The sequence below is a fragment of the Bicyclus anynana genome, chromosome 12 (assembly GCF_947172395.1).
Source record: "Bicyclus anynana chromosome 12, ilBicAnyn1.1, whole genome shotgun sequence".
In the NCBI taxonomy this organism is placed as follows: Eukaryota; Metazoa; Arthropoda; class Insecta; order Lepidoptera; family Nymphalidae; genus Bicyclus; species Bicyclus anynana.
The window spans coordinates 3,899,557-3,920,029 of record NC_069094.1 but is presented as its reverse complement, the minus strand read 5'-3'; the positions used below and the strand labels follow the sequence as shown (position 1 = coordinate 3,920,029).

Sequence of the window (20,473 nt, the reverse complement as noted above, 5' to 3'; positions counted from 1 at the left end):
TGTGAGATAGGAAAGAAAGCCAAAGGAAAATAATTATGAGAACATTGTATGTTATTAATATATTAAGATTTTGTTTTTATAAATAAATAGTTTCTATTTGATATACATATTGTTACTCTATGATAAACATATCTTACACGAGCACATGAATTTTAAAGTACCTATGTAAGTTTCCTATATGCATATAAAATGTTACATTATTGTATCAAAAAAGTATAACTTTTTAATATTGCACTGTTATGATTATGAATACAAAAACTTCTCAATATACTACTAGACCCAACAATGAGACTTTAGAGCCAGAAAACCAAGACATACCTACTATTTTAGAAAGGTTGAAAGTTTGTCACTAAGGTCCGGCTGCTCAGAGATTGCGTTTTTAACAAGTCGTGACAGAATGACACAATACAATTGCCTCGTTTTTTGTCTCATCACTACAAAGACAAGTTGGCATGCCCTTTCAACAGTACAGTTCAACAACCTTGTACGCCAGTTTGAAGTTACATCGCCCATTCGATCACGACCAGTCAGGAACACAATCTCTGAGCGGCCAGACTGCCATATGAGAGCATTGTAGCCTATTAGAACGTGCTTTCAACCAGTTTCTTAGAATGTAACAAATATAATTATCATAATTCTGTCATTTTCCAATTCTCTTTATTTTTTGTTCCAAACTTTCTACAAAATTAGCATTGTTTTTAAATCATATTATGCTTTATGAGGCATACCTACACCATACACAAACCCCCTATTGCAGAACGAATGTCTATAGGGCACTGCTCTGACGCCCATCAACATGAAATATTATCTGTAGAGTGTAGAGCAATGAACGGTTGGGGGTCTGGGCCCGTATCTTTCAAAGCCACAGTCCCATCTCCATAAAATTGGCCTTGATTATTCATAATTTCTAACCAGACTAAATAGTTTTCGTCTGATTATTATTATTAGACAAGGCAAAACTGTTTTTTAACAAATAATTTTCAGTATTCTCTGAGCCTTGTTGTTCCCTTGATTTCTCTATATAAATATTCAAAATTAGGTACAAATTTTATATAATGAATGGGAGCATTTCAAAAGAGTTTCTTCCAATAGTTTTTTAAATTCAGGTCTAGTAATATAGTATAGAGAAGTGTTTGGGCACATACAACTAGACAAACACCAGTATAATAATCACCTTAAATATCTAATATACCAACAATCTATTGGATTTTTACAGTACAAGACAACATTATTTATTATTTTATTACAAACCTAAATTTGTCTATATTAATTGTTTTAGTTATTACGTAAACTATCCAACCAAACTAATATTGAAACAAACTTTGTCTCAGCAAATGTATCAAGAGCTTGTAAAATTTACAGTGAGATCATTACTTCCCTGGCTCGCTTTTCGTGGAAATTCATATAGCCCAGGAGTCAGCAACCTTTTGAGTTAGAAAAGTCAAAAAATATTGAATAACATTTCATGTTTTTAAAGAGCCACTAAATTTTTTTTGCCAATATTATTCTTGCATGTAATATAATTGTAACATAGTACTAGTTTATTAAAAATAAAAAATAAGTATTTGTAGGTCTTCTCCCAATGATTGATCTTTTATTCGTAGCATGGAATGGAAAGTCAAATACTAAGTAAACGCGTGCGAAAGTTTGATGCATTTTGGTGAAAAAGTTTGCACAACTTTTAAACGTTTTCCTAATAAAACATTTAATATTTACGCATGGAACTAAAAAAGCGTAACTTCACATCGAAAGAACCGCAGGTTGCCTACCCCTGGGCCCTGATCTAGATAAATTATTCCATATAAAGTTTACAATTTTATGTAGCATCTTGTCTTTTTAAAGAACAAAATTCCACGTCTAAATTTATTTTAATGTATATAATATATTATACAATATAATCTACACAATTCTCATTCCTAATAAAGTGTTTTCTAAAGGAAGTCCGAAGAAAAAAACAATTCCTAAAAAATCGGTGTAGGCAATCATGTTACAAGGAAAAAGAAGTAAATAGATAGGTTAGGTTAAAACTATGCTAATTAGCAAACCTGAGCTCAGTCGCCGCACTGTCATCGCTGTTGACAATACCGCTGAAATAATTTATGTGCCAGTTGTAAACATCGGATGTGGTCCAAGTAACCTATCTACCTCTTTTTTCTTCTAACATCATTGGGTGTAGGTTTGACTAAAGTCAAAAAATATATAACTATTTCAAGACTACATTGCTCTAGCAAATTGGTGCTCTTGAATAAAGCGAACAAGTTCAAACGGAATATTTGGTATTATTTTTGATAATAATAATTTATAACAAATAGCAGCCATATGCATTAACCAAATTGTTTTCGGTAATCTTATAGACTTTCCTCTTCCAGAAGAATCTTTGAATGTTAGGCTTAGCCCCCTTTCGCACGAGAGTTTTTTTTAACGGACGTTAAAAATTCACACGACAGCGTTTTTTGGGCGTTGTAAATAGACCTTCATTTATCTTCTTACTAACGCTTTTTAACGTACGTTAAAAAAACTCTCGTGCGAATGAGGGCTTAAGAAGCATCAGCAATGCATAACCATATTATTAATTTAATCATCTGCCTGTGAGCGCTAAGCTAAGACACGGGTTTTTTTATAAACGGGTTTCGATGTCGTACGACTACGGTTCGTTCATTAAATCTGGATGGATGTATGAAAAATGGTCGGTCTTGAATAAAATATTATTGTTCCTCAGTCTAAGGACTAAGGATATTAATTGATTATGAAACACGGCTAAAACTCACGTGATATTGGGTCGGAGTATGCCCAACTAGTAGTAGTAGTAGTAGTAGACTAAAAAGACTAAGGATATACTAATACTTTCACACAAAAGAAATTATATATACTAATATATAATTTCTTTTGTGTGAAAGAAAAAAAAGAACATGCACATCACAAATATCAGATTTTTGTACAAAATAACTTGTAATTATAGATATGACCATCATAATGCACAATCAAACAATCCGAATTTAAAAGGCAAGCAACGAAAACAAATATAAAATGCATTCAAAAACATTAAAAAAAAATTTGGGTGTACAATATAGATTTTGAGAATCAATAATGTGCAAATGTACTAGGACTTTTTTCAAAAAATTAATTTTGAACAAAAATATATTGCATTCACATCTCATATAAGCTACTGCGACTCAGACCAATTATTGTATAGGAGCTGCCTCGCTAGACGTTACTTTTCTGAAGTATATGATCAATGATCTAATGCGATTATAATAACTGTCTCTACAGACAATTTCGTTTTTGGCTGCGATACTGGTCCTTCTATAATTGGTCTGAGTACTATAATACTCGAAAATGGGGTAATTTCTCGAATTACTTTTTATAGCTTGGCAACTTTGTTTATAACACTCCCGATGTCGCGCGTGGGCCACGGGACGTGTAGCGATGAATGAAAAACCCACGACATGCACGTCACTTCCTCGCACGCACGACTTCACACACGCGTAGTCTTTTCACTGTCGCCCGCATATCATGGGAGTGTTATCGACGAACTTGAACGTTTTAGTCTTTGAAAACGCTTGGCTGTTATGTTAATTCGTTCGTAAAAGATATTGCCTTTGCAATTTACCTTTACGTTAATCATCATTGTTTATCTAATCTTTTTGGGGTTAAATACGTAGTGGCAGTCAAGTTTTACGGTAATAATTATCAAACATCAATATATCTAGGCTAACCACAAAATGTATCTAAAATTGAACTAGCCGCCACAGAGACCGCGCGACGAAAACCACAGACTTGAGCGACCGATAATAATTAGAAAACATTGTGAATAACAAGTTTTGCTGACTTTTATTGCCAAATTAAAAAAACACCTAATCTGCCGTTCAAATTTGTGGTTCTTAGAGATTTTTTTACATATTTTAGACGGTGCGCGTTGAGGTCCTCGGTCCCTCAGCGGGAGTCCGAGGCGATCCTCGCGCGCGGTTTGCGCTACAAACCTGATTTTAGTCTGATCTTTTTGAGTTGAGAGGGCGAAGTATTCGAGAAAGGGCGACGCTTGGCCGCTATCGAGGATTCCCCCAACGCAGTCCCTCCCGACACGTCCTCCCAGCCTCCGCCAATCACGTCATCGGAGGAGGAAGAAGCCATCGCACGGCAACGGTTAGTGCCAGCACGCGAGACACGCAAAGCACGCGAGAAACTCCGTTTACTCAACTTCGTCGTCAGTAACGCGCGGGAGTTGTCAGAGTCATCTGCGGCTCTTCTGTTGACTTTCGCTTTGACGATACCGCTCGTTTGCGTTTTTGAAGTATTAGGTTTCCGAACCGCCAGTATGTTCCTTCGTTTTGTTGAGAGGGTTTTCGGTTTCGGTTCGTTCTCGGCCAAATAACGCGTTCGGGACGTGCTTTTGACGGGCTCGTTCTTTTTGGCGAACTTCATGTTCATGTTTATGGTCTCACCGGAGCGCTGCGCTAGTACGGGGGGGCTCCGTTTTCTTTCTGAGTCCGATTTAGCCGCGACGTATGCGTTCTCTTTGCGTTCGTCCGTCACTTTGGCTTTAGACCGAGCGTAGAGCGGCACCCTCGTCGGGGACGCAGTCTTCGGTCGGAGACGAGACATCGTCAACTGAAAAAAAGAACTGATTAATCAATCATTTAAACCTACCACTAAGGGACAGTCACGGATGAAAAAATGGTCTACACATATCAGTAAACAGGGCCTATAGCCATGTCGATAATCGTTCTACAAACGATAACGCTTCAAACATGTAAATTTTTTAAACGACTTAAAAAAATGTACATGTATGACACATACAATGCGTGCATGTGATCAATTTATCGCGCACGAATGTCATTTCCATATTTTTTTTTTAATTTTCGAAACGTTTGCAATTGTAGAAAGAGAATCGACGTGCCACATGGTCGCAGGCCACATGAAAGCTATCAACAGTCACATTCAATAGTATTAGTAGATGGTAAAGTGTGACGTTATTCAAGTCGGAACACACTATCTACATCCTTACCCAAATTATTATGTTTTTAAGTTGGTAATTTTATTTTATTTAGAAGTTGGGGGGCGTTTTAACACTGAAAATTAAAGACAGTTGCTCGTTAATAACACATAAAAATTATATATTTATTAGTTTACCAATTGTTAATCGATTAAGCTGTCCAATTATATATACCAATACAAGTATAGACAATTTTAATTGATAGTGTTTCGATCCTATATCTGAGTGATATTAACTCCTGCGTCTAGTTTCCAGCCAGATTAACCATTGAGGTTTAGACACGAGGAAACAGTAGAACTTCACAGCAATATACCACGTATATGTTTGTCATACGTATAGCTAGAAGAGTATGGAATTCCATAACGAAGTCTGTATTTCCTGATTTGGCATTCCTGGCACCTCCACATTCTTTAAGACATCAATATGAATCTTAGGGCAAGCGCGTTCCACCCTTGGCACAAAACATTGATGTTTTGGAGTCAAAAATGCGCGTGTTTAAACATTCGTGCACATAAATAATAAATATGTGAACGTAAACAATGCGTATAGTAAATGTGTGAACATAAACAATGCGTGTAATAAATGTGTGAACGTAAACAGTGCGTGTAATAAATGTGTGTACGCAAGTAATGCGTGTACGTACTTGCGGGCGCATGGTGCGCGTGTGCGCACGCAGCCACTCGCGCACGGCGGACAGGTTGCGGTGCTCCGAGCACGGGATGCGCGAGTTGGGATGCTGCCCCGTCAGGTCCAGGATAGACGAGCCCAGGGAACGGCCCACCTGTTGCCAATCATTTAGGTCGTTTATGATCTATCTTCTATCTAAATATATACAAGCGATATAAATCCCGCTTGACGTACAAAGATGAATTTTGGCGGGGAAATAGTTTTGTAGACGTCTGCTAAAAACGGATTTTGCGACAGAGCCGGATTAAAGAGGGCGGGCGAAGTTGCGTCCGACCGTTAGTATTTATGTTATAACAAAAACAATGATTGCTGTCCGTTAATCTCAACTCAACTCACTGTTTATTTTGTTGGCAGAACAGATTAAAAAAATAAAGAAACTGCAGATAAATACAAAGCTTACTCGGTCAGCTAGTCTACTATTGATTTTAAACTGATTTTATTTCATTATGAATTTATCAACAAAAAAATACAACCAGTTGCATGGATCAAAATGAAAATGCAAAAGAGAAAAAAGAACAAGAAAGAGGGTAGATCGGTTCTGCCACTAGCAGATGTCAACTTCGCATCTCGCAACTTCAGTCCTGGCGTGACCACGATCCTTGCAACTGGGGCGAAATATCGGCATTAAAAATGTCGTCGTTTTATCGAGGTATGTACCCGTTTAAATAATAGTCTACTATTGTTTATAAATGTAGCCCAAACTGATTTAGTCAATTAATTAAAGTTGTATATTCAATATAAGATATTATTAAAACAAGCGCTTTCATTGTATTTACAGCCGTTTTATGTTATAAAATTTGGAGATTTTTGAAGAGATAAAGTGAACTATCTATCCATAGAAAGCACTCAATATCTACTGTGTTTGAAGATGGCAACTAACTTTACCTTTGACAAAAACAGAATAACTACAGTATTACGAAAGCAAGTGAACGCACCTGCGCCGGGTCTATCTCTTCAAAACCCTCCACATTCTTAGCGCGACAGTGTCTTACCTGAAATTGTGGTATGACTTCTGAAATCCACTATCTGAGTTATTTCAGATCTTATACTAACTATTTATGGTCAGAACTGTAGATCATTATTATTGGATGTAGAATTGTATAAAGTAGCTTAAGAAATACTCAAATGCCATTTTAAAGTTATAACTGTGCCTAATATTTAATTCATGTCACCTTAATTTTGTCTCCAATTATTAGATTTTTATGAAGGCTAGCTATAAAATTAAATACTTTGGCCATTATTGTAATTAAGAGAATAGGTCTACACTCTGAAAATAGAGTTAATTCCATAAAATCAGTACCTTGCACCACAAATTCCAATGTGAATAAGTGTTTTTTTAGTATCTTGTTATTTGCGTTTTGAAGACTAGTGACCTTCGTTCGGGTGTATATTGGGATTAAGTACTTACTACCGACATAAACATTGTCCGTATTGACCTGCTATACGTTCATCATCATTATCAGACGATGGAAGTCCATAGTTGGACGTGGGCTTCTTCCAAACACCACGATCCTTAGCCGCAATTTTTGGGGGATCGATCACAATACGTTTTTCGGTGCAGGTCACTGTTATTTCCGCCGATTGAGGTATTTCTTAATTGGTCCAAGTCAGGCTGGTTATCACCCTATCGGCATAGACGTACCGCCAAGCGATTTAGCGTTCCGACACGATGTCGTGTCGAAACCGAAAGGAGTGTGGATTTCATCCTACTCCTGAGATTGTACCCCAACATATGTTGGTTTTTGAGCTATACCCTGTTTATTAACGCTTCAATTTGCAGCTTGGTGATAAATTGGGTTTTTGTGAGGATTTCCTATATTTTTAATCTATCACAACTGTACTGGGTTTAACATAAAACTGAATTACCATTTCGAAGCTGATGTGATGCCCTAAATTCGCAGCATTCATATACCTGTGTACATAATTTCTACGACTACTTAAATGGTCTGTCCCACAAACCTGGAAGGGGTTTACCTCTTCGAATATGTGGGGGGTGTATTTGGGCGGCAGCGGCGTGGCGGGCGGCACAGCGCCGGGCCCCTCGCGCGCGGTGGGCGGCAGCACGTTGACCAGCCGGCCAGTGTTGTAGTTGCACTCCAGGGTGTAGGAGCGCACCAGGCCGGTGGCCTTCAGTACTGCGACGCGGCCTGATCCTTCGCGTGACATGCCGTCGCGTCTATCTCTGTTGCAGAAATATTCCTATTTTCAGCTCACTGTTGAGCACGATTCTCCTCTCAGAATGAAAGGGGTCAAGCCATAGTCCACTACGCAGGCCCAATGCGGATTGGCAGACTTCACTCAAGTAGATAATCAAGAAATTTCTCAGGTATGCAGATTTCCTCACGACGTTTTTTATTCACCGTTTGAGACACGTGATATTTAATATCTTAAAATGGACATAACTGAAAAGTTATGTTAAGACAACAGTTACTCTCAAGCTATTATGACTATAATAAAAGAGCCTATTGGAGAATTTAAGAATTTGAGATAGAATTTAAGAACAGTTCCCGGAATTTGAAAGAAGTCACCAGAGTACACCCGACTGCTCAAGATGTTTCCTCTAGAGTAGTTTCCGGCATTTAAAACAAGTCACCCAAGTACACCCGAGGTCGCAAGTCCGGAGAACTGCTCGAGATGTTTCCTCTAGAGCAATTCCCGGGATTGGAAACAAGTCACCCGAGTACACCCAAGGCCGCAAGTCCGGAGAACTGCTCGAGATGTTCCCTCTAAAGCGATTCCCAGGATTTGAAACCTACACCCCGAGGTCGAGATGTTTCCTCTATTGTGGGACTTGTGATTCGGGTGTAGTATCATACCAATAAGAGTACGTACTTGAGATACATGTTCCGCTCGGTGAAGTTGCACGAGGAGAAGTGAAAGTGCAGGTTGTTGAGCGACATGATGCGCGGCAGCAGCATGCACTCCACGCAGCTCTCCAGCTCCTCGAAATGGTTGCCGTACATGAATATGCCTGTGAAAGATCAAAGGCAAATAGTTCATCATCATTCATTCTTACTAAGGCAAAGCGGTACTTCTAATTGGATTTCAGAACAATAGGGTAGTTGACTCATATCAAATTGAATATAAGCAATATTAATTTCTCATAGTACATGGAATAAATGTCCGAAATATTATATCGATATTAATTAATAAAAGTAAATTTAAAAATCATGTATTTTTAAAATTTGCCAAACGTCAAAAACGATGTCGTCTATTTTGTGACGTCACAATTTTATGTGATGTACTATATGTCAAATAATTATTAACTAAAATTTAGGTGAAATGCACCGTTTGTTAGGGATTTGTTGTAATGACGTCATGAAACAGTTAAAATCATAGAATAGAATAGACCATCATGGCCGAAAGGCGTTATGGCTCGTATTGTCAAGAATGTATTTAAAAACTAAAATTATATGTAATCTCAAAAAAATATAATAAAAAATTCAGTGTAGTAGAACGGTAATGAACTATTTAAGACCATTAAAAAAGTGTGAAATAGCCCATTCCTCTCCTATAACTCGTGACAAGAGAGACATTGGTCGACCAACCTCAGCGAAATCTATGTATGTATAATAGCGAAATGTCAAAAACGGCTTGACGTACAAAAACAAAATTTAGGGAGTTAGTTTATATTTAGCAGACGTCCGCGAAGACTGGATATCGCAATAGGGCAGGAATAAGGAGGTTTAAGAGCAAACAAAGTTACGGGCGTCTGTTAGTCAAAAATATCCCTTTTTCGTTGCGTTACAAATAAAGATAAAGAGACAAAATCATATTGAAAAAGAATAAATTAAATTCGAATATTAAATACCTTTTTTGGATGCATGTCCGTGTAAATCAATGTACAAGTACAGTCCAGACTCTATTTCCTTGTGTGTGACTCGAGGCAGCAACGGCACAGGAGTGACCGTGGGGAGCTTCTTCTTTGGTTGCTTGTCCTTGGTGTTCGTAAGCTTTGGCTTCTCGTCCTTCGGTGGTGGTTGCTATGTGATAGAGAATTTTTTTTTTATTGGTTATTTTTTGACTATAACTCAGAACTGAACTACTAAATTGTCTGTTTGCATTGACCTCTTATAAAAATGATAGACTTATAATAGCGACCTGATAATGAATGCTAAAAACAAGTTTTGGGTGCATTGCAAAATCAAAATCAGATCATTTTGATCTGATTAAGCTAGATTTTAATCTGAAATTGGAGTTTTATTGGAAATAGATTTAATATTTAACTTTAAGCGAAGGAAAAGGAGAGGTCAAAGAAGAGATAGTTGGAATGTGTGTAAAGGGAGTGGATGATAACATGAGGAGTAATAGAGACGAAAGACATATTTCGCTGACCCTGAAGTGGGATAAGGGAAAAGAGATGATGATTATAAAATTTAAAGCTAAGTTATTTGGAATTAATTTATTTTTTTTTATTTTAAGTAGGAACTTAGTAAGCTAAGGAAATTATTCGATACTAGTTCAAGAAACAGGGGTGTGGCGAACGAACTCTTTCGTTCGCCCACTTTAGGTTAGGCCATCTACATCTACATCTCCATTCACATTCCAGATTCATTTCATATTTAGAATTCCCTTGACCGCGCATGCGTAGATAAATTGTTTCGCCCATTCATTACATCTTTACCAGTTCTCCATTCCACACCACTTCATCTATTTGTTAAGCTTTTATTTTATATCCATATACAATTGTTAAAATAAGTGAAGTGAATAAATATACCAATCAACATCGTCGTCTTCATAACTATATACTAATATAAAACCTTCATGGCGATAGGGGCTGTAAGATGATGATATCCACAACACGCTAGTTGTACCACGTACCGGAGCGAGCGAGTCGCCGAGGCTGGGCGCGGGGGAGCGCGGCGCGGGCGGCGCGCGCACGTCGCTGCCGTCGCCCGCGGACACGCCCACGCTGGCGTGCGACGCCGTCTCCACCACGGCGCACAACAGCTTCTTGCACAGTACCACAATAACTCACATTAAACCTACCTGCTGATGTCCTTAAGTTTTCCTAAACCGAAGGTTGCCTGGAAGAAATCGCTACTTAGCGATAAGGCCGCCTTTTGTATGCTGATCTCTTCCTAATTTGTTTTTATTTCACTTGTATTTGTCTTTGTGGTGTGCAAACAAAGTATATCTATCTATCTATCTATTAAATACGGCAAGCGTAACCCTTCACCAGCTTTTTTCGCAAAACCGCAATAACTTACATTAAACACGGCAAGCGTAAACCCTTCAATTGTTCCCTAAAGTTTAATACCAAAAGCCTATTTAATAGGAGCGCGGAACAGAAGTAGATTATTTTGTAGAGGGCGTGATCACGTGTTTAACTCTTGATCGACTCTCATAAAAATAAATGATATAATATCATTTATTTTCATTTATTTTATAGTGTGACATTTAGAAAGGATAGATGAGATGGTTAAATGTCTTAATAGCTCCCCTTTTAAGTAGCCTGAAAGACCAAGCAATTCTAAATTCGATTCCTCTTTGATCTGATTGGAACCTTCGTAACTTTAATTTTAAATTTTCGACTAGTTATTATCACCATTATTTAATATATATATTATTATATACCTATTAATGGTGAAACATTGTTACCTAATACATAAGAACATCTTTGTATAACTAAATGTAATGTTTCTTGCAAATAAATGATTCTTATTCTTATTCTTAATAATATTATCTGATGTTAAGAAAGTGCTTGTAAACTTTGATATAAATAAATTTTGACTTTGACTTTTATCTTTGCACGCTAGACCATTGTTGTGCCTACTCTAAGCAATGGATTTGTCTTGATCTGTTTTGATTTGTCTTGAACGATGAACAGAATATTAGCTACATTTTAAGATATGGCTGATATTAAGTATAAAAGGATTTGACTTACAATTTCTTCATTGTTTTCGGTAACGATGTATCTCTTGAAACAATTAGTACAGAAGTATACATTATCGTCGCTTTCATTGTTGTCTGCATCGTTCTCTGAAGTCTGAAATAAGAAAATTAAAAAATAAGTGATTATTGGCAGACCATCACGCGACAGCGAAAAGTTCTACGGAACCCTAAAAAAATGTGTTGTTTTTGGTGTTTCACAGTCAACAAAGAATCCCTATAGTTTCGCCATGACAGTCTGTCCGTCGCGGTTTAGCTTAACTTTTTTTGGTTTTGTAGGTATAAATTACTAGTAAGATGACAGTATTTATTATGTGCTTGTGTTTGTTAACTAAAGAAACGACAGCACAACAGAAACGTATTGATAAATTTTTTGGAGTAACACAGGGGTAGCGTGTGATATCGAAACCAAGAATTTCTGATCACAGATTTAATACTCCAAGCGATCCCACTAAGTGACTCTGACCTTCAATAGTTAGCAACCAAGTCTCAGATCTTAAGGTCATAACTGGCAACATAAACAGTGCGTTTGAAGACTTTTGTTTTGAGGCACTTAGGAATTTTGAACGTAAAGATGTCGCGGAGTTTTCCGAACGCTTCCCAGCCGAGCTATTCAGCGGTTCACTTTGTCGAATTGGACATACCAATGTCCAAAATAAGACCTGTGATAGATATAACCTCTGCCTCAGATTCCGGAGGGTGTAGGTTGGAATACGGTTTGGGCATGAACTTTCAACTTTTCAGATATGTGCATTTTAAGAAATTAAATATCACGTGTCTCAAATGGTGAAGGAAAAACATAGTGAGGAACCTGCTTACCTGACAATTTTTTTTAAATCTCTATGTGTGTGAGGTCTGCCAAACTGCATCGGGTCAGTGTGGTGGACTATTGGCATAACCCCTCTCATTCTGAAAGGTGACTAGTGCTCAGCAGTGAGCCGAATATGAGTTGATGATGATGAGGATAATAGACTCATCTATAATTTCAAGCCAAATCTTACCATAGTAGCGCTATATCCGGGCACGAGGTTAGTAATCCCTGGCATGGTGTCTTCAAGACGCTCGACCGCCAGCCGACACTCGCGACACCAGCCCATCTTCACTTTACTGGCGGGCCCTTTTGTCTCTGCTCCGGAACCCTCGCTACGTTATAGACAAGAAGATTTTTTGTCATTACACCATACAAACGTTTTTTTCTATTTTAGCTAGAATATTCGCTGAGTCTTACTGAGCATTTCAACTAAGACACTGTTTAAGATTATTAAAAAAAATAATTTCGTAGCATAACCTCTATTGAAAATCATGAAATGTCAAGACAGATTTGGGGCATTCATTTTCAGAAGGACTGTATCAGCGACTGACTAGCTCAATCAAATATTAATTCGAAGAGGGTTGACTCATATCAAATTTAATATAAACAATATTAATTCATGGAATAAGGGTCCGAAATATATCGATATCAATTAATAAAAGTTAAGGATTTCTTATAAATCTTAATTTAAAAATCATGTACTTTTTTAAACTTTCCAAACGTCAAAAACGGTATCGTCCATATTGTGACGTCACAATTACAAACAAACAAAACGACGTTAACTAATATTTTTGATCAACGCTCCGTTTGAGAGATTTGTTATAGTGACGTCATGAAACAGTTGATAAAGACCATCATGGCCGACAGGAGTTTTCGTCGTATTGTCAAAAACATATTTAAAAACTAAAATGTAATCATGTCTCAAAAAAATATTAAAAAAAAATTTCAATCTAGTAGAACGATAATGAACTATTTAAGACCATTTAAAAAAAGTGCCAACTAGTCTATTACCCCAAACCAGCATTGGTATGTCAAAGATCAAAAATGCTCTGTTATCTTTTAACGGTCTAAACTAAACCCTGCAACGTGCCTTTCAAAATAGGCTGATTATTGCACAAACTTACTCAAGTACGGAAGAGCTTGACTCCATCAGTAAACTGATACTGTTCTTCAGAGTGTCTCTCAAGGGTTTCAAAGGGTTGCTGCCCTGGATGTTCAACTCCTCGCTCGTGCTGAGATGAACGTTGGACCCCAGACACGATCGCAGTACGTTGTCGTTGAGAAGCGACGAGGTTTCTTCCACGTTCGTCGTCGACATGTTGGAGGATATGTCGCTCATTTGCGAAGGCTTCTCTTGGAGCTTCATATCGTAAACCTGTGACCAACATAATGGTTTGGTTTTTAACCGATTTCTAAATACGAGGAGATGTTTGGTTGTATATATGTTTTAATACAGTTATATCTTGACCTGTAGCATGTGTTAATGACATATATCTTGACGAGAAAGAACATATTGCTTTCTTTCTTTCGTCCCATAGAAATGAAAGAGAGAGCAATATTTTCGATTTTCTGTGACCAACATAATGAATGAGTTTGAAAAGTTGTCTAAATAGTTTAGTTTTAATGAACAAAAAAAGCATTTTCTTTGCAAACTAAAAACATGCGATCAATCCACAAGATCGTATTGATTTTTTTGTAATCTTGTAATAAAGTTGAGTTTTAGATAAAACTGAAGCACTGATATCATTTGATGTATCTAATATGAATTCAATTAGCAATATGCTCTCGTTGGTTATCTAATTTCAACTTACTGCTTTGATAATATAAAATTAACTTTCTGATAACTCTGTGGAACTTTTAGTTTAGTTTAGTAAACTTTACAAGAATATAATTTATATTTTTGACGGCCTCCGTGGAACAGTGGTATGCGCGGTGGATTTACAAGATGGGGGTCTAGTGTTCGATCTCTGGCTGAGTCGATTTAGGTTTTCTTAATTGGTCCAGGTCTGGATGGTGGGAGGCTTCGGCCGTGGCCAGATATGACGCGACTTAAACTATAGAATTAAGGTTTCATTGTTGTAATCGTTTTGTCATGCAAAGAGCTCTCTAAAAATGCTAGTCTGTGTAGTTGAATGGCATAAACAGTCAACATCTTCTAGTCACTAAAAGATGAAGTTATGTTTCATTTCTAACTACATATTTCTAACTTAATTATAAACAATTTTTAATAAAAACAATATTTAAAAAGAATCAATTCATAACACAACAAAACGTACATCAAGTAATCGAATACTGTGTATAACGAGTGTAAGCAATGTAATGGTTGGTCTGTGTAATAATTACACGTGTGAATTGCGAATCAAATCTATATTGTTTATGTGTTTAGTACTGTAACTCAGAATATATTTATTGGTGTAAAATATTTTCGATTTTCGAAACTCACACAGTTGACCTCCTCAGGAAACAACAATTTTGTTGCAGAATTTGGGTGTGATGCATCTCCATATCTAATTTCTCTATGTTTAAATCCCATAGTTATCCCATCCAATGTATAGGTTGCCCGGGAGTATTTTTATTCTAGTTCCTATAACTCTAGAGTTATATTCTTTTATTAAAAATGTCTATGTTATGTTATATTATGACATAGTCGAACTTATTCATTGATATTCAGCACCAGTTGCAATATCTCGTCAAGTCTTACCACTACGATTACGTATTTTAAAATGCAAGGATAGATAAAGGCGTGTGTTTCATGGAAAAAAAATTAGTTATTCGGTTCGGCTCCTATAAGTGGACATGCCAACACCTTGATGTTATGGGAAATACTCCCGAGCACCCTGTACAATAGGGACAGTCTAGTCCTCGCAGGCTGTCAACCTCACCTGATCAGCCAAGTTAGACGCCTCGCCGCTCAGTGACTGCACATCCCGGCAGCTCTCGAGGGATGTGTCCTTGAGAATGATGGAAGACTTGTTGGAAGCTTTGGCCTTATCCTTTTGCTTGTCGGTTTTATGAGAGGGCGAGTTTGAAACTTTCTTCTTCTTTTTCTCAGTTAACTGTAAAAAAAATATGTGTTTTTTAGACCCGTGGGTCGTAAAATTAAGACTCCTGGTGCTGAACTGTTTTAGACAGATATAATACTACAGTAAATACCTCAGTACTTTCGCTAATGTTCTGTATACTTCGCGACGTGAAACTTTTGGTCTCTTCGCAAATATCTTCTTCTTTTTCCTGACCAAAGTGATAGTACCTGAAAGCAGATAACCATTAGTTTTTGGACTATTTCTGAAGATAACAATGTAACTATTAATAATAGTTATCAACCTGTTATGTGTGATATATGTCTTAATAAATTCTTATAATAATTATTAATGAAGATTTACTATAAAAATTAGTTAACTTAATTCTCATACATCATAGGTTTAGATTTAAATATAAGAGAAAAACCACTCACACCCTATAAAAACTTAAAGTAGAATTGAAATGTCCATAAACTAATAGACTTATAAAAAAAACAAATTCCATTGCTAAAAGCTTACCTTATAAGCGCCCTGGATGCATACACAGTAGGATGACATGTTAGAGAAGGGTTTAAGTATACCCTGTTTAGATTCACCCCCCTCGTGTCTGTTCTATAGTGACCCCTCGCTACTCCATCAGGGTTCAGGAATGGGATCATCTTGAACACGTACAGCTTACGCAGCTGAATCGCAATGGGGTCATTCCTATTAAGTAGCAAGTTCAGAAAACCATTGAAGACAAAGCTTGAGGGGGTCTCCCCTGGATGCACTCTTGCAGATATGAAGATGATCTGGCAAAGAAATATTATTGCAATGGTTTACACATCAAAGGTGAGCACAAAGTTATGATAATCATCATTATTATCAGCCAATGAACGTCCACAGGTGGCCTTCTGTAAAGACTACAACCTCAAGGAGCCTGCTTCCAACAAGTACACTTTCACAAGACTTTTGTAGTCAAAACAAAGAATGCATCTGATTTTATGAATTGTGTAACTTTACATTTAATAATGCACATAACTAAGTAGTTGTAACCATTTTTGCACCTATAAATTCTTCTATTATTTATTTATATACGTCCTTTTTTTAGTTTTTAACAATGTCAACTTCACCTTTTTATTAGTAAACTTGAATGGTCTGTCCTGGTTTTCTGGAAATAGATTCCTTAACTTCTCCTCCCTCTCTGCTGTTATGCCATGATGGGATGATATAGTCAGCAAATCCACTCGCCTTCCTACAACATCAAAAATTCATAAATATTAAAACATTTATTGATTTTATATTAGTTACCATATTATAGCTATTTTAGCAAAAACAATGCACATGAAAATCCAGAAATTCCGAAATTTAAAAAAAAATGCTTAAAATATTTTTACTAAAAACACTCAACAATATGTTGACTGTATTCTATTGGGTCACTGCGATTGTAAGGTTTCAACGGATATTATCTTTCAAATATAATTTCCTCAAAGTTAAGTTTTGTTGTTTAATTAAGAAATAATTATAAATTTAGCTAAGTTTTAACACAGCATAAGGCACTAATGTCTAATTCAGACTACTGTAGTATTTTAGTCAAGTATGAACAATTTTTCGGATTTACCGCCCAGGAATTGTTTGTACTCAACTAAAATACTAAAGTAGTCTGAGCTAGACATTAGGTCTTATAAAATATGCAAAAGATTTTAATGCAGTATTTATCAGTTGATAGTGTGATTCGAAAAGAAGGTTTATGCTTTAACATCGTTTTGTCGAAAAATAACTAACCTTCTAAAGAATATATTAAACATTCTCTGCAGTAGTAAATGTCATCGACAGATTGTTGGGTTGCTAGAGGTAACATCTTCAGGTCAATAGAGTTAAGTGCAATTTGTAGCTCCGCAAACGAGAACGGGTAAGTGAATGCAAAGAATGTTGTTGCCTTGAGATTCTCAGCTGTTCTGTATCTAAAAGTGAGAGTGAATGTGTTGTCGTCCGTCTGAAAGAAATTAATATTAATAGTTTCACTTTGCCATAATTTAATATTCACAATAAAGTTCTAAATAGATTTCTTTATGATAAAGTTACTGCCATCAAAATGTAATTATGTGTATGATGCTTTTTGATATTGCTCAATTATCAAAAAATTCGTTTGAAGACTTCTCCAAAATTTCCTAACTAATACTGGCCAGTTAAAGCAGCAATTTAAACTGATGACTTTCATTTACCTTACCTTATCTTATCAGCCGATAGACGTCCACTGCTGGACATAGGCCTCTTGCATGGACCTCCAAGCACAACAATCTCAATCCGAGCACAACGATCTCGAGCCGAGACTTTCATTTGATGAACATTAAATGTTTTTTAAATAAAACTACTATTATTATATCCATCACATATCCAGTAGTTAATGTATAATAATAATAATTTATGTATAGAATCATCAAAAAGTTTAAAGAAATTTATAGTACCAATCTTATAGTCGGAGAATTCCTCGTATCTACCGATACTATAACTTTCTTGAATTGCAATCATGAAAAAAAATAAAAAATGTGCGTATAACTTACAGAATGGATAGGACGATCCCTTATTCTCTCCCACTGTGGCTTGCCAGGTAATGTACGTGTAACAGGGGCCATACCCTGGTTGTACATTTTGCCTTGCTTGTTCAGGTTTATCAAGTTAAGCCGTACCTAATATAATACACAAACAAGTGTAAAGTAAACTTTTATTTATTACAGAAGTAAAGAAAATCTAATGTAAAGTGCACAAAAATTTCATTAATAAAATACTAAGTAATACTAAGTAATGCTTGAATTTTGTGATTTTTTTTTAAATGCTAAGGAAGCCATGGACTTTCCCAAGAAAAATGTATGCAGAGTGTTATGCCAGGTACAATCTATTTGTATTCCAAATATATTTCGCCTTTGTATAAAAGAGTAACATACATCCACACAAACTTTTGTTTTATAAACTATTTATTTATTCATTTTTATTGAAACCTCTCCCTTTTTTTTATTGGAATAGCAGCTATCACTTGTATCACTTCATTGTAATGTGAAACACGTGATCACGATATCACGTGAGTTTTAGCCGTGTTTCATAATCAATTAATATAAAATATTTAGGTGCGTAGTAGTCTACTTTATAGTATTGTAATCTGTGGTTTCCGAAGCTGGTGTCATAGTTATAATTTTTATTTATATTACTATTATCATAATATGATTATGTACTATGATGTTGTTTGTAAGCCCTCAATAAAATAAAATAAAAATAAATTAATGCTCTACTTTTGCTATAGTTTTACACTTTTAAAAATTATATTTAAACAACATCTGTGATAAGATGTGTGGCATAAACAATGGCCAACCTCAATGGCCAAGTGCGGAAAAGGCCCAGTAAAAGAATGTGTGGCATTAACATGCAACCACTTAGATAATTTTGTGAATAGAAATAGACAAATTTCAAAAAAATGCTGTGAAACATAGCTCTCTTTCATTACGATGGAACTGGGACAACTCTTCCAATGATATTTTGTCTACTTTTCTTTACTTAGTCACATCTCTAAATTTAAAAAGCTACAAAGATATATGATTCAGAACACCCAATAATTGTAAATTCGTTGATATATGCTTCAATTTCTTACCTGAACATTAGGCTCACTGGCCTGTACACCAAAATAGAACCAAGTACGGTTTCCATTTTCAAATTCTGTGCCCGCACAATCTGGCCGTGTCCACAAATTGAACTCATAGTCTGGGGTCTCTGCCGCGTTCGTTTTCGGGTTGAGAGTTGGCGCTATAATAATTTAGGTAATATTTAATTTTAGTTCTCTTTGTGATGAATAGTGATTAATTCGTCTCTCTAATTGGACACTGTCAAGAACTGTCAACGTACCAATAAACTCGGTGGGTACTCGCTCCACATGTCCTAGATTTCCCGAATCAAAGTTATGTATAAAATAAAAACCTCCCGATTCGATAATATTGCTTCGATCCATGACTATAATTTTTGGCTACATTCTAAACATAAACACAAAAAACACGCCAACACATTTATCATAAGTGAATACATTTACTTTTAAAATTTCACTAATAATTCGATTTAAATGTACATGTTTTTTTAAATTTCAAAATGACACTCGAAAATAATATGCTTCACTGTTTTTCCAAACAAAATTATGTAATTTTGTTGACATCGATTGACGGATAACAGCTGATTTGTTTTATTGGAGATCTCTTTTTAGTACGGCTGTTGTTAAGACTAATTATTTTAAAGCTAAGTAAACTTTAAAATTAACTACAAAAATTTATATTTGTAATTTGAAAACAATGAGATTGATTAACTGCATTTAATTTTTATTTGTAGTATCACTTTTTGCCATTATTAGATTTTATTCAAGATGGCTGACATGCCATTTCTACACAAGGGAAGGAAGTGGATGTTCCGTCAAATACGTATTGCCAGTAATAAAAACATTTATGTAAATTAAATTCCGAAAGAATTGTATTTAATTTAATAGTTTATATTTATAATGATAAAAAAATATGAGGAGGTTGTTTTTAAAGTAATAGTTAAAATAAGTCAGATAATAAATAGTCCATTTCTCTTTGTCAGTCTACTTTAATGATATCTCAGAGGAATTAATTTACCCTTTTTCAATATTTAGTTTCGGTGACTAGGGTGTTCTAGTGGTCAACATTAAGTGGTTTTCGATCACGAAGTCCTGGATTCGAATTCTAGGTCAGACTTCATGAAAATGTGATTTGTTTTAACGTGCCTCAGATAACACGTTATGCCGTCGGTTACGGTCATTATATGTACTTATGTTATCACACTAAGCTCACCAACCCGCTTATTAAAAAATATACTAGGTGCTCCATCTGGGGATTCTGTAGGTCAGATCACCGTCGTCGGTCAGTTTCGCTTTCACATTTTATCACAGACTTTGTGGCAGTTTCTTTGAAGACTTGAGCATTATAATACTCATTTAATTTTTTCCCCACGAATAATGGGTTTCACCATGCTGATTCAAAGCGGAAAGAAGGAAAGGAGCAAAGAGTTAATTAATTTATAGGGGAAAGGAGAGTGGAA

General features: G+C 36.0%; 1 protein-coding gene across 4 annotated transcripts; it reads right to left on the bottom strand.

Annotated features, from left to right (window-relative positions):
* Positions 1 to 44: 44 nt before the first annotated feature.
* Positions 45 to 19,802, bottom strand: LOC112043472 (cytosolic carboxypeptidase-like protein 5). 4 transcript variants are annotated; one of them, XM_052884698.1, is made up of 18 exons: positions 19,277 to 19,802; positions 19,026 to 19,177; positions 17,947 to 18,072; positions 17,168 to 17,378; positions 16,516 to 16,637; positions 15,923 to 16,194; positions 15,537 to 15,633; positions 15,266 to 15,439; positions 13,508 to 13,758; positions 12,574 to 12,715; positions 11,568 to 11,669; positions 10,502 to 10,633; positions 9,492 to 9,663; positions 8,513 to 8,651; positions 7,655 to 7,862; positions 6,616 to 6,672; positions 5,637 to 5,774; positions 45 to 4,608 (listed from the first exon to the last, which is right to left on the bottom strand). In XM_052884698.1, the coding sequence occupies exons 1-18, from the start codon at positions 19,377 to 19,379 to the stop codon at positions 3,973 to 3,975; spliced, it is 3,234 nt and encodes a 1,077-aa protein (XP_052740658.1). In that variant the 5' UTR covers positions 19,380 to 19,802; the 3' UTR covers positions 45 to 3,972. The 4 variants fall into 4 exon arrangements, with proteins under 4 accessions (XP_052740658.1, XP_052740659.1, XP_023934652.2 ...); XM_052884699.1 differs by having other exon boundaries at positions 10,502 to 10,630; XM_052884700.1 differs by having other exon boundaries at positions 4,393 to 4,621.
* Positions 19,803 to 20,473: the final 671 nt, after the last annotated feature.

Bases quoted from the DNA above. Each gene is read 5' to 3' on its own strand.
- LOC112043472 (XM_052884698.1), bottom strand. From the start codon at position 19,379: ATGGATCGAAGCAATATTATCGAATCGGGAGGTTTTTATTTTATACAT. The intron at 8,652-9,491 runs GTATTTAATATT...GATCTTTCACAG, and splicing joins CGGACATGCATCCAAAAAAG to GCATATTCATGTACGGCAAC. The intron at 7,863-8,512 runs GTACGTACTCTT...TTTCTGCAACAG, and splicing joins GAGCGGAACATGTATCTCAA to AGATAGACGCGACGGCATGT.